This window comes from Syngnathus typhle, linkage group LG12 (assembly GCF_033458585.1).
Source record: "Syngnathus typhle isolate RoL2023-S1 ecotype Sweden linkage group LG12, RoL_Styp_1.0, whole genome shotgun sequence".
NCBI lineage: Eukaryota > Metazoa > Chordata > Actinopteri > Syngnathiformes > Syngnathidae > Syngnathus > Syngnathus typhle.
This window is the reverse complement of record NC_083749.1, coordinates 11,322,573-11,336,886: the sequence shown is the minus strand read 5'-3', so window position 1 is coordinate 11,336,886 and position 14,314 is coordinate 11,322,573. Positions and strand designations below refer to the sequence as shown.

At 40.2% G+C, this 14,314-nt stretch overlaps 2 protein-coding genes across 6 annotated transcripts in view; one reads left to right on the top strand and one right to left on the bottom strand.

Moving 5' to 3' along the window:
* Positions 1-6,141, top strand: part of pam (peptidylglycine alpha-amidating monooxygenase) — a 112,770-nt gene extending 106,629 nt beyond the window's left edge. For 4 of the 5 annotated variants that reach the window (XM_061293148.1, XM_061293149.1, XM_061293145.1 and 1 more), the window contains 3 exons: positions 871-1,110; positions 1,325-1,384; positions 3,302-6,141. In XM_061293148.1, the coding sequence (XP_061149132.1) occupies positions 871-1,110; positions 1,325-1,384; positions 3,302-3,480 (479 nt within the window). In that variant the 3' untranslated portion in view covers positions 3,481-6,141. Of the gene's footprint in view, positions 1-870; positions 1,111-1,324; positions 1,385-1,825; positions 3,265-3,301 lie in introns of those variants that run through there. The other variant, XM_061293147.1, reaches the window with a different exon arrangement.
* A 4,668-nt stretch (positions 6,142-10,809) lies between these two features.
* The window catches only part of macir (macrophage immunometabolism regulator), a 6,430-nt gene continuing 2,925 nt past the window's right edge, over positions 10,810-14,314 (bottom strand). Inside the window, exon 2 of the mRNA XM_061293156.1 lies at positions 10,810-14,314. This exon is cut by the window's right edge and continues 1,134 nt beyond it. The gene's annotated coding sequence lies outside the window, so the exon portion shown is untranslated.

The window sequence follows — 14,314 nt, the reverse complement described above, 5'->3', positions numbered from 1 at the left end:
TCAACGCCAACAAAAAAAATACATCCAGCCTAGTTAAGACCATACCAAAGACTATAAAAATGGGACCCATTGCCTCCCTGCGTGTGTGACGATCATTTTGACTTAAAAAAATAAAAATAAAATAAAATAAAAAAATTTAAAAAATTGGGTGCGTATTATACATGGGTACAGGCTTTTTTCCAGCATCAACATGCCATTTTTAGGGTGCGTATTATACATGGGGGCGCATTATACACGGAAGAAAACGGTATATATTTTTTATCTTAGACAGTAAACATCTTAAAACAAAAAGTTAAGGCAGCTCCCATCATTCATCAGGGTCATTGGGATTTCTTAAAATTTCAGTGGTTGCCGCTCCAACCATTTGCTGCGCCACTTGACATCTTCCTTTTGCCTAAAACCATTTGGGATAGACTTAGCTCCCTGGTGACCCTAAACAGAAAAAGTGATATCAAAAATGGATAGTTTAATGTCCTATTTTCCAAGCACTTCCAAATTATGCACTACTTCGTGTGCCAAAATGAGAAATCCCACACTTTGCCTGCTACCCCAGACACCAATAAAATACATTTGTTTGTGACTGAAATGTGACCAAATGTGGAGAAAAAAAAGTCTGAAAACTCTTGCAAGCCACTCTGTATATATACATACAACATTGTCCCCCTTCCTGATTTTGGATTTTCTTTTGCATATTTATTTGGGTTAAACATTTCAGTTCATCAAACTAATTTCAGTGTCTTAAAAAGACTACTCAAGTAAATATAAAACAGACATCATAGACGTGTGGCTTAAAAAATAAATAGAACAAATAAAAATCTCATTAGTTTTCTTCGTGAACGACACTTCTTACTTTCATTGTTTTCTGTGTAGAAATGGAGACATTTATCCAAACCAAGGTGACTCCAGAGCAGAACATCTCAAAGACAGCAGCAGTTAAACAGAAGCCATATGTGGCTCAACATCTTAAGCCAGTAGAAAATGAGAAGAAAAAGACTGTTCCACATCCAAAGAAAGAGCATGGTTTCCTACCAGTGGCCATCATGGTGCTCTTGCTCATCCCTCTTCTGCTTGTTATCACTGTAGGAGTCTTCATCTGCTGGAGGAAAAACAGTAAGTATGACAGGAAGGGAATTATGTCGCTGTGGTTATCTCTGTTAAAGGGGTTTCATGTTCAGTGTGTTTTTTTTCTTTTTTTTAAGCAAAGTAAACTAGTGGCCATAATGACAGATAGATTGGATTGTCATGCATGTTGTTTCTGCAGTGCACACTACCTGCTTTGCTAGATTGCTTCTTTCACTCACTCTTAACTTTGATCTATCTGCAGACCGGTATGAGGTGAAAACAGAGCCCGGTGCTGTTGGAGGGATTTTGGGAAAAATCAGTGGTAAGTTATTTCTCATCTGTGATGGCCTGTAAATAAAGAGAACTAGGGCGCCACATTACCACCCAGCTGAGGCACATTGAAAGAGACAAAAATTAAAACATGAACATCAAATATTATTATGAAAAACCTTTGACGTATATATATTTATATACAATTGAGTGAGTCAATTTAGTGTTCATGTTTTCCCACTTAAAATGATGAGCGAGTTCTGTCATTTTCATCATAGGTACCCTTCAACTGTGAGAGACATGAAAAGAATCTATTTGTAAATTATGGAGTGAAATAAGTCTCTAACAGAAGTTCAATTTCATGCTTTTGAGTAACTTTTGGGCAATTACAGAATTTACTTTCGATAATCACCAGATCGACACGCTGTTTGGTATTTTGGCCCATTCCTCCATGCAGATCTCTTATGCAGTTGCTGTGCAATTCCCTCTGCAGATTTTCTCGGGTTGAAGTTTAGAAACTGCCGCGGCCATTGCAGGTCTTTGAAATTCTTCTTACTGCCCCAACTTCATTGCCCGAGCGTTGTGTTTGGAATCTTGGAAGACCCAGCAACATTTCATCTTCAACACTTTCATTGATGAAGGACGTTTTGGCTCAAAGCATCACATTGACTGGGATCAATGCTTTGCTTAACACACCTTGTCCCCTTTGCAGAAAAACAGCTCCAAAGCGAAATGTTCTCACTTCCATTTTGTCTGCTACATCTACTGCCATATTGGATGTAATCCAGCTAGGCTCTTCCGTCTTCATATTCAAATTACTTCGGTGAAGTAATTTCAAAATATTACGAGAGGAGAACATAAAGCCCAGGCCATATGGGTAAAATCCAATATACAGTAATCCCTCGTTTATCGTGGATAATTGGTTCCAAGACCAACCGCAATAGGTGAAAATCCGCGAAGCAGTGTCACCCTCTCATTTTTAACCTATATGCCGTTATGTGCAGAACCCACAGCTTATTCACTGTATTTTTTTTTCACGTTCTCCACTTGTTTTTTTTTGTATTGGACTTAAAATCCTTGACAAAGCTGTTTGATGTGATTCATACATTTTCCAGCCGCGCAGTAACTGTAGCAATATCTACTGAATCTGGTAGCCACCTGGCTTACAGGGCCGTGCTTCAAGTGGATGTTAATAGTGACATGTGAAATCAAGTGATTGTGTCCACACCTTTTAATGAAAATCAAAATTGAATGTGTTGTTTCTTGGTAGATGTGCAGCCCTTCTAATCAGTTTGAGAGGAATCAGTTGTGTATATTTTGGGCATTGAAGTGACTAACCCTGTATAGTCGCTTCCGGGGGCTGATGGGTGAATGTTAGGACGTGAGCCTTTGCACTTAAAATACGTAAATAAGCAGGCGGAGAGTTCTGTTGCTGATTAAAAAGATATTTGCAGATTTATTTTCCTTTTCCTTGACACTGTAAATAACTCTTAACACAACGGTGATCAGAACAATCTCGTACCTTTCTGGCATTTAGGCACAATGGAAAACTGTTTACGCCTTTCAACCGCGCCCGTGTCCTAATTCACCCCGGGTTTTATAGGCTTCCCAAGTAATTAATACGAGAGAGTCCCTCTAGTGGCGTGGAGGTAAACCACATCAACCCAAAAACGATTCAAGAGGCCCAGATGGCTCATACAGGCATATTCCATGCTTTCTGATGAACCAACCAACCCAGCCACCTTTCAATATTGGCAGCTCAATTGGGACTAATATTCTTAGAGAGAGGCATTTGTGCAAAGAGAAATTCAGTATTACTAAAATGATGCAACTTTTTTCCTTTTTTTATGGAATGATTTATATGTTTTAAAGGCAGAGTTGTTGCTCCAATTTATAAGGTGTTATTAAGTATCAATATGCTCTACATGTCATATTATTTGTGGTGTATCCCTCCCCCCCCCCCGGTCAGGTAAAGCAGTCGGCAGCCTGAACCTTGGAAACTTCTTTGCCTCCCATAAGGGTTACAGTCGACAGGGCTTTGACCAACTCAGCACTGAAGGCAGCGACCAGGAAAGGAACGGCGAGAGCAGTGAGTCTGAGAATGAAGAGTACATGGCTCGTCCCCCACCGCCTCCATCCTCCTCTTAGGAAGTTTGGACAGCACCACAACCTTCTGCTTATAATGCCAGGTGTATGTCATGTCATTCATCATCATAACTGTTTATATGTTTAAGTATGAGTTGTACATAAAATATTTACTACAACTTAAATCAATTTATTTTATCTTAATTTAACATGTCCGTGTTTTTACAGTAAATTAGGATTCTCAACTTGAACAAATTACAGTGAAATTATTTCCTAGAGTTTCATTGAATTAAATTTTTGTACTTTAGTCCACCAAGCGTTTTTCACATTGAATTATTAGACACATTCGACATTTTATAGCAGCATTACAACCAGGATGAGCATGTAAACATCTGGATGGTAAATATGATCACAGTTGGGGAAAACAAAACTACATGGCTCTGTCATATTACTTCATTTATATCATGGGTATTCATTATTATAAGTTCCAAAATGTCCAGATTGTAGTTTGTCTTTTTTGTTTGTTTTATATGTCCAGACCAGTGCTTCTCAATTATTTTCTGTTACGCCCCCCCCCTAGCAAGAAGAAATCTATTCGCGCCCCCCCTCCCCACCGTGACTATCCTAACTTGTCTTGTAAGTCGTAAAATGTTGCACTGTCGCAAACGTGACAGAAGTAACAATGAGAGCGCCACTGCCCCCTGCTGTAGTAAACGCGCAATTACACTTTATTCTAGTACTGCCAAAAAAAAGCCTGTTCCCCAGGGTCACACGCGCCCCCCCAGGAATAGCACCGCGCCCCCACTATTTGAGAAGCACTGGTCCAGACTAAGTGTTGTTTAGATGGCACAAGTGTTTATGCTGCTTGTTGTGCTTGCTCCATAAAGATGAGGATAGGACAACAAAAAACATATGCTTGGTAATAACAGTTACCTTTTTTTTCTCCCAATTGCTCATGAGCTTTGACTTAACGTTCTACAATTTGTGTTGTTAGACCTGTAAGCTTTTCATGAGATTTTGGATTGCATACAAAGATGTTTGGATTTAGAAGATTTAATATTTTTAATTGAATGCAAGATTTAACAGTAAAGGTACATCCTTCCAACGATAAATATCTTTGTGCATAATTCCATACATTATTATATTTCTATTCAACTTACATCCGCGGCTTGAGTCAGTCACATTTCGATTGCAATTGTGTGCCTTTTCATATTTTGCCTTTTGTCATCATATGCCATTACAAAATGTACTATAAGAGAAAAATTGCTGCTGCTATAGCTTGTACTCCTTTACTGTTTTTTCTTCCTTAAAGTCAGAGGAAAAATGACACATTTACTCATAAATGTTTTGTTTTGTGGGAATGTAATTGGTCGATCAGACTCTGGTGAACTGCCTCATCCATAGCACTGTGTCCAGGATTATGTTACACTCATTTAAATTATTTACTCAATAGTCCATCAGTCCATTTTCTATACCACTTATCACTGAGGGCATGAGTGAGGTGAAGCCTATCCCAGCTGACGTTGGGTGAGAGGTGGGGTATACGCTAGGGGTGTAAATCGCTGGTTTTGTCACAATACAATATCATATCAATACAAAGAACTACAATACGATATTTGCCGATATCTTAAAGCCTGCTGCGATTCATTCACGATATATCACGATATAGTGCTCTATGATCGATATATATATTTTTTTTTAAATAAGAAATATAGAACAATATCCTGATTTATAACAATTCATACGCAAAATCAACAAGGTACTGCAAACTCTTTATTTAGGAAATTACAAGAGTATTGTAGGATACAAAGTGCTTATTTTAACACTGAACTTTGATGTTGTGTTTTTTCTTTAACTATAAATATAGAGATTTGTGGTCCCTGAATATTTGATTCCCGCATGGCAGGATTTACAAACTGCACGTGTCTTGTCCGTTGAGACATCTTTTCTTTGGAATCCAAAGTGCTTCCAAACGAATGACTTGAAGCCTGAAGGGGAGCAAATTTCCTCGTCTTTTTGGACACTAGCCATAGCACCAGCCCAGGAGCCGCGTACTAGTTGTCGACTCCCCTTTCACGTGCCTGCTCTGCTCACGACACAGCAACGCCGCGCGCACTGCTCCCGGAAAGAGGAAGCAAGCAACAATGAACTGGATTTCAAAATAAAGTCGCGTCTAATGTCCGAGGTCAAACACGGCGATATAAATCGATGTTTACGTTTAGCATCGATGCCAATAAATCGTAGAGCATTATATCGATTAATCGATGTGTATCGATCAATCGTTACACCCCTAGTATACGCTGAATTCTTGGCTAGCCAAAATTGAAGGCCATACTTACTCAGTAATCAATAGTGCATTTGGTTTCATTTGGATGTAAAAACACGGACAATGTGCTAAGAATAAACATGCAATGAAAGTAAATAATTTTGGATTAAACTGACCTACTTCTAAATTTGTTTAAGTTTGAAAATAAACAACAAATTTGCTCAAACTAAACAAGCAAGCGAAAACGTTTTCCCTGTGTGTTCTACTTGGTAGATACATTTCCGTCCACCAAATACATGTCTGTTTGCTTCATTTGAATGATTAATGTATTAAAAGCATGCCATGGATATAGGATGTTGCAGTCACATGTGAACTGATATTTATTGTAACACTGGTTTTGCTGCAAAGGTACTATTTTAGTAACAATGTTATTTGTGTAATAAAGTGTTTGCAATGCATCCTGTTGTCATGGAGGTGTCTTTGGATTTCCAAGGTGTTTTTTTTTTTCAACAATCTTAAATCATTTACATTTGGAATTTACCGTTTTTTTCCATGTATCATGCGCAAAATTTAACTAATTTATTGTCCTAAAATCTGGGGTGCGCATTATACATGGGTACAATTTTCTTTTAAATTTCTTTTTTTGAAGAAAATCTTGTCACGAATGGAGTGTGGAAAGGAGCAGGGCGACCAAGTGCAGCTTGGACCAGGGTTCATTGGAGGAACTCAAAACACAGACTTGGTAAACTAACATAACTCTCTAACAAAACCAACAACAGGACTGACCGACAAAGACGTGGAACAAAAAGACAGGGTGACATTACCAAAGACAGAAACAGAAACCTGTGTTATTGTCAAATATTGTTTGTTTTTTAATCTCCATCGCGGACTGGACGTCATACGGAGGCAGTGTCACTGCGCATGCGCACTATGGATCCGATGCGAATAGTCCTCTTCTCTTCTTGACTGACAATGAATGTGATAGTTTAATACAATCAGCAAATAACAAAATGCGTATTACAGGTAATATTTTTTTTCACAACACTTTGCCTTGTTCCTTTCGTCTCTGCTGTTCACTTCAAACACGCTCCATACGAACTAGGGGTGTAACGATACATCGATACACATCGATTAATCGATATTATGCTCTACGATTTATTGGCATCGATGCTAAAGGTAAACATCGATTTATATCGCCGTGTTTGACCTCGGACATTAGACGCGACTTTATTTTGAAATACAGTTCATTGTTGCTTGCTTCCTCTTTCCGGGTGCGCGGCGTTGTTGTGTTGTGAGCAGAGCAGGCACGTGAAAGGGGAGTCGACAACTAATACGCGGCTCCTGGGCTGGTGCTATGGCTAGTGTCCAAAAAGACGAGGAAATTTGCTCCCCTTTAGGCTTCAAGTCATTCGTTTGGAAGCACTTTGGATTCCAAAGAAAAGATGGCTCAACGGACAAGACACGTGCAGTTTGTAAATCCTGCCATGCGGTGATCAAATATTCAGGGAGCACAAATCTCGCCGCACATTTAAAGAAAAAACACGACATCAAAGTTCAGTGTTAAAGTAAGCAATTTGTATACTACAATACTCTTGTAATTTCATAAATAAAGAGTTTGCAGTACCTTGTTGATTTTGCGTATGAATTGTTATAAATCAGGATATTGTTCTATATTTTTTATTAAAAAAAAAAAAAATCGATCGTAGAGCACTATATTGCGATATATCGTGAATGAATCGCAGCAGGCTTTAAGATATCGGCAAATATCGTATCGTAGTTCTTTATATCGATATTATATCGTATCGTGACAAAACCCGCGATTTACACCCCTAATACAAACGCAATGCTCTCGTATCAGACGCTTGCTCGATCACTTGCTCGTTTGCTGTCACAATGTACCCTACACAAATCTGAAACATTTGTTGCGGCTCCGAGTCACGACGAGGGGCAAGTTTTGGTTTCCAAGGGTGTTTTTATTCCTCTTCAACTTCTCTCCCATACAGAGCCGCCTTTTTCACATGTCCGCACGCCTTTTTCACATGTCCGCACTTTTCATTTTAACCTAACTGATCGCGGTGGTGCCTTTATGGGCAGTCGGAGAAATCAACACCAACAAAAAAAATACATCCAGCCTAGTTAAGACCATACCAAAGACTATAAAAATGGGACCCATTGCCTCCATTTGATTCCGTTGAGAGTCTCACATATTTCTTCGCTATCGAGTTTGCTACTGCATGCGCAGTGATACTGATTGGCAGAATAACATCCGGTTGTTCCCAAAGATGATATTTTTTTCTGAAATGATTGTACGTTTACGGACTTAAGTAACCCGGCCGGGTCATACCAAAGACTATAAAAATGGGACCCATTGCCTCCCTGCTTGGCACTCAGCATTAAGGGTTGGAATTGGGGGGTTAGATCACCAAATGATTCCCGAGCGCGGTGCCGCTGCTGCTCACTGCTCCCCTCTCCCCCAGGGGATGGATCAAAATCACACAGGGATGGGTCAAATGCAGAGGACAAATTTCACCACGCCCAGATGTGTGTGTGAGACGATCATTGGGACTTTAAATTAAAAAAAATAAAAAATTAAAAAAATATATTTGGGTGCGTATTATACATGGGTACAGGCTTTTTTCCAGCATCGACATGCCATTTTTAGGGTGCGTATTATACATGGGAGCGCATTATACATGGAAAAAAACGGTAATTGGAATCAACCGCCAATCTATCCAAGACTTGTACCTGTCCAGGACTAGGAAACGTGCAAGTAACATCTCTACAGACCCTTCTCACCCAGGTTGCAGTCTGTTTGAACTACTCCCCTCTGGACGGCGTTATAGAGCTCTGTACGCCAAAACCAGCAGACACAGAAACAGCTTCTTCACCCAGGCTGTCGCTCACATCACTCTTAGAGTCTCAGAGTCATTGCTGTGCAATAACATCCTGCTCTCCAAACCTTTTTGAATTGTCTACACCAGGGGTGGGCAAACTTTTGACTCGCGGGCCAAACTGGGTTCTGAATTTGGACCGGAGGGCCGAACCAGGAGCAGATGGACGTAGTGTTTGTGTGAAGTAATATAAGCGACCTGTAAAGGTCATTGCATAAAAGATTTTGGCCTTTAGTCGGTAATATAGCATGGATATTCTAAACAAGTTTTTTGATAACAAATGCATTTATTAACAGCATTAAAAAAAAAAAGAAAATTCACTAAAAAACTGCTATCAGTGATTCTCATAAAATACGACACTGTTATTATGAATAACAGTCTCCATCACTTCAGTGCCTGCAGGTCGGATTAATGAAAGATGTTTAGCTTATGAGATCACATCAAACGGCAAACATTCTGACCAAATATATCATCTTGAAGAATCGGTGAAAGCATACACAGAGCAGACTCTGTAACTCACAAACACCTGGTAACAGAGGTGAGGAAACGGGAAACACTTCCTTAAAGTAAGCCTTAAGAACTTTACAGGTTAAGATTAGTCGCAAACAGGTGGTGCATCAATGTACTTGAGCATCCTGCATTGATTTAAAATGAGAATGGTCGCTAGTTTCAATCCCTGCTTTGTGTACAAATCATATTCAAAATGCATTTTTTTTACAACAAACTTGAGAGCCTCCCCTTCATTTTCAGTGGGAACAGTGTTGTTGGTCTCCCTTTTTTGCTAGTGCATCATAGTCTGGAGTCAAATTTGTTGTGGCAATTCTTAGGAGAGATCCGAGGTGTTGGTCCGTTTACCTCGATCTGTGACGGGTTGATGTTGATGTGGCTGAACGTCACGTCGCGTACGTCGAGCCAAATTGGCCACTCTTTTTTAAACACTCAGCACTGTGTCCACCTTGCTTTTCCTTGGGCGACTCATTTTAATAGAAGGATTCCAGTGGAAGGTTTGTGGGTGGCTTTAGCGTAAAACTGTATCTGAAAGCTCAGCGCGCGAATTACAAGAATGCTGTCGTCACAGCCCACGCTCTAAATTCGGGACTGATACAAATAGAGCGCGAGTGCGCCATGTCCGTACTACTGAGTACGTACACGCACTTGTGAGTGTGCACCGAGCTTTCTGGCACGGCTTCCGGTAGTTAATGTGCAGGCGAGCGGTTCCCCATCTACTGGGGAAACGCAGTCATTGCATGCAAAATGACCAAAAAAAAATGTTCAATACAATTTATTCAGGGTTGGCGGGCCGGATTATACGGTCCCGTGGGCCGGATGTGGCCCGCGGGCCGTAGTTTGCCCACCCCTGGTCTACACTATTGTACTTTGTGTCCTCTCTGCATCCATTGCAGCCTGGTCATCCCGGAAGAGGGATCCTCCCATCTGTGGTCTCTTCTCAAGGTTTCTCATTTCCCCTAGTTGGAGTTTTGAGTTTTTCCTTGCCCTCCTGGGAGTTTAAGATCAGAGTTTAAGATCAAGGGATGTTTGAGAATATTTGTCATTTTTCACACATCCTAAGTGTTGTTAGTCACCTAAATGTTGAACAGAGGCTGTGATGTACCGAAGTCAAATTCCTTGTTTGGGACGCTCAAACATGGCGAATAAAAATTCCTGAATCTTATATCTTAACTGGTCTGATGTGCATGAAGCATGTTCTCCTTCTTCTTCTTTTCCTTTTGGCTTTTCCCCTCAGGGTCAGCATCTTCATCTCTGCCACCTCCAGCTCTGCCTTCTGTATTTATAGTAGTAATACTGCTACTGGGACGTCAAACGCTGCGTGTTCGCTTCTCTTTCGGGGGGGGGCGGTAATGGGACGTCAAACGCTGCGTGTTCGCTTCTCTTACCGGGGGGAGGGGGTTTGGGGGTAGCCATTTCTGGGGACTCGCGGTTAAAGTTTTGTAAAAGTTTTTCTTTGCTTGATTTCATTTGTGTGGCGGGGGGGGGGGGTTGTTAGCCATTTCTGGGGACTCGCGGTAGAAGTTTTTCTTCGCTTGATTTCATTTGCGTGGCGGCCTCCATCTAGTGTTGAAACTGAGAAGTGAGCTCAAGCTTCTTGTGCGGGCCATATTCAATTGTGTTTTCAGAATTTGCTGCGGGCCAATAAAAACTGGCCCGCGGGCCGTAGTTTGGACACCCCTATTCTAGGTCAATAATTACTATCAAGGAAAAACCCAAGACTACAAGTTTAGATTGCAATAAGCTTTAATCAGTACTGTAACAGTCATTAGTTAACATTAGGTGAACAGTACATGTGTGATTGGCGAATGGAAACAGAGGGATGCAAGAGGTGAGTTTATATACAGTACACAGTACCATTTGGTTTGTACACCCTTTGAATGTGTTGTAGTTTGTTAATTAATAAAATGTTCATGATTTATTTTAATCAAAGGAATATTTTATGAATTATATTGCATATCACATCCCACACTAGAGATGATCTGTTGTGGGGCAAAATATTTTTTTAATTTCAGAGCAAAACAATAAAATGTGCCGAAAAACAAAAACTCAAAAAGTGTACAAACATTTCTCCAGGACTGTATGTGTCCATGGCTTGCAAAAGTTAAATAAAGCAGCAAAGTGTGTGATCTGGTGCTGACACAAAAAGATTCACGACTGTTTTTGACTGCGATGCCATCAGGGACAGAAAACAAGTAAGTTTTAAACAAACACACTCGTAAAAAAAAACACAATTTATACTGTGCTGGGCCAGTGTCAAATAATGCACATACAATATATGTACATCCCCACATACAGTGGGGAGAACAAGTATTTGATACATTGCTGATTTTTCAGGTTTTCCCACTTGCAAAGCATGTCAAACGCTGCGTGTCTGCAAGCAGTCTGTAATCTCTATCATAGGTTCAAATGTGAGTGATGGATTCTAAAACAAAAATCCAGAAAATCACATTGCATGATTTTTAAATAATGAATTTCCATTTTATTGCAGGAAATAAGTATTTGACACATCAGAAAAACAGAACTTAATATTTGGTGCAGAAACCTTTGTTTGTAATTACAGGGATCAGACGTTTCCTGTAGTTCTTGACCAGGTTTGCACACACTGCAGCAGCGATTTTGGCCCACTCCTCCATATAGATCTCCTCCACAGCCTTCAGGTTTTGGGGCTGTCGCTTGGCCACACGGACTTTAAGCTCCCTCCAATGATTCTTTATTGGATTCAGTTTTGGAGACTGGCTAGGCCACTCCAGGACCTTGAGATGTTTCCTACGAAGCCACTCCTTAGTTGCCCTGGCTGTGTATTTTGGGTCATTGTCATGCTGGAAGACCCAGCCGCGACCCATCTTCAATGCTCTTACTGAGGGAAAGAGGTTGTTGGCCAAGATCTCTCAATACATGGCCCCATCCATCTGTCCCTGAATACGGTGCAGTCATCCTGTTCCCTTTGCAGAGAAGCATCCCCAAAGAATGATGTTTCTACCGCCATGCTTCATAGTTGGGATGGTGTTCTTGGGGTTGTACTCATCATTCTTCTTCCTCCAAACACGACGAGTGGAGTTTAAACCAAAAAGTTATAGTTTTGTCTCATCAGACCACATGACCTTCTCCCATTCCTCCTCTGGATCATACAGATGGTCATTTGCAAACTTCAGAAGGTCCTTGACATGCGTTGGCTTGAGCAAGGGCACCTTCCGTGCACTGCAGGATTTGAATCCTTGACAGCGTAGTGTGTTACTGATGGTTTTCTTTGAGACTGTGGTCCCAGCTCTATTCAGGTCATTGACCAGGTCCTGCCGTGTAGTTCTGGGCTCATTCCACACGTTCCTCATGATCATTGATGCCCCACAAGGTGAGATCTTGCATGGCGCCCCAGACCGAGGAAGACCGAGGGTCGCGGCTGGATTTTCCGGCATGACAATGACCCAAAACACACAGCCAGGCCAACTAAGGAGTGGCTCCGTAGGAAACATCTCAAGGTCCGGGAGTGGCCTAGCCAGTCTCCAGACCTGAATCCAATAGAGATTCTTTGGAGGGACCTTAATGTCCGTGTGGCCCAGCGACAGCCCCGAAACCTGAAGGTTCTGGAGGAGATCTGTATGGAGGAGTGGGCCAAAATCCCTGCTGCAGTCTGTGCAAACCTGGTCAAGAACTACAGGAAATGTCTGATCTTTGTAATTGCAAACAAAGGTTTCTGCACCAAATATTAAGTTCTGTTTTTCTGATGTATCAAATACTTATTTCCTGCAATAAAATGGAAATGAATTGTTTAAAAATCATACAATGTGATTTTCTGGATTTTTGTTTTAGATTCCATAACTCACAGTTGAAGAGTGCCTATGATAGAAATTACAGACATGCTTTGCAAGAGGGAAAATCTGAAAAATCAGCAGCGTATCAAATACTTGTTCTCCCCACTGTATATGCAAGCAAAGCGTCAAGTACTAAACGGATGTAAAGTGGTTTTCCACATAAATACGCCTAACTTATCTCTAGCATGTAAAATTGGTTCAATCTGACCTGTTCAATTTGTACTATGAAATTTCACTGTCATATCTGTCTTTACTGTATAGAATGACGGGGTGTTATCACAATATTTGATAAGTGCAACGAGTTTAAAGCTCAGCTGAGGCTCAAGTGAGGATTCAGCAGTCTGATTTAAATTGGTAATTTTTAGAAGCAGTGTTGAAAATGGATGGACGGACGGATTGTAGCAAATATATTATATATACTTTGAGACACACTACAAGGCGTGGTTCTGTGTTAAATGCTCAATTACCGTAATTTTCGGACTATAAGTCTCGTTTTTTTTCATAGTTTGCGTGGGGGGGGGACTTATACTCAGGAGCGACTTATATGTTTTTTTTCACAAATTTTTACTTGATCATTAACACATCACTTACTTACAAGTATAGTTGACCACTTCACATGTTATTTTTAGTATAGTTGATCACTTCACATGCTTTGATATCTTTATCTTGAACATATTCAAAACATGAAAAATAGAGAGAAAAAAATCAAATAAAGTAATTAAGACTTTAAAGCGCCATATCTTCTGGACATGTCCTCTGTCACCAGGATGACATAAAGGACGACAAATTTGATCGATGGATTTAATGATTTGGAGTGACACAAATGGTTTGATAATATTGTTTATGTGATAGTTATTTAAAATATAGTTTATATATCCTTTTATGGGCCTGTGGAATAATTTGAACTGCGGCGCGGCACACGGCATTGTTGACAAAGGACGATCGATGGATTTAATGATTTGGAGTGACACAGATGGTTTTATAAACGTGTTATTTATGTAATAGTTTTTTTTAAATAACTGAATGTTACGTCAGGCCTGTTCTCAGCTCCTCGTTTGTGTTTGTCACGTTAGCATACCGTATCGTTTAGCCTGTTGTTGCTCGTTCATGTCTGTTCTTGGTGTTGGATTTTGTCGAATAAATTGCCCCCCAAAATGCGACTTATACTCCGGAGCGACTTATATATGTTTTTTTTCACATTTTTGGGCATTTTATGGCTGGTGCGACTTATAGTCCGAAAATTACGGTATGTCAGTAATAATTTATACTACCTAGTTTTATTACAAATTCATTTATGTTGATTATTATCTGTTTGAGGATGAACAGGCTTTTTTAACACACAACATTCAAGCAGTGGTTAGTTGAATTCTGTATAGTGTAGCACAAAACCTTTAAACATCTTTGGGGGAATCAATTTAAAA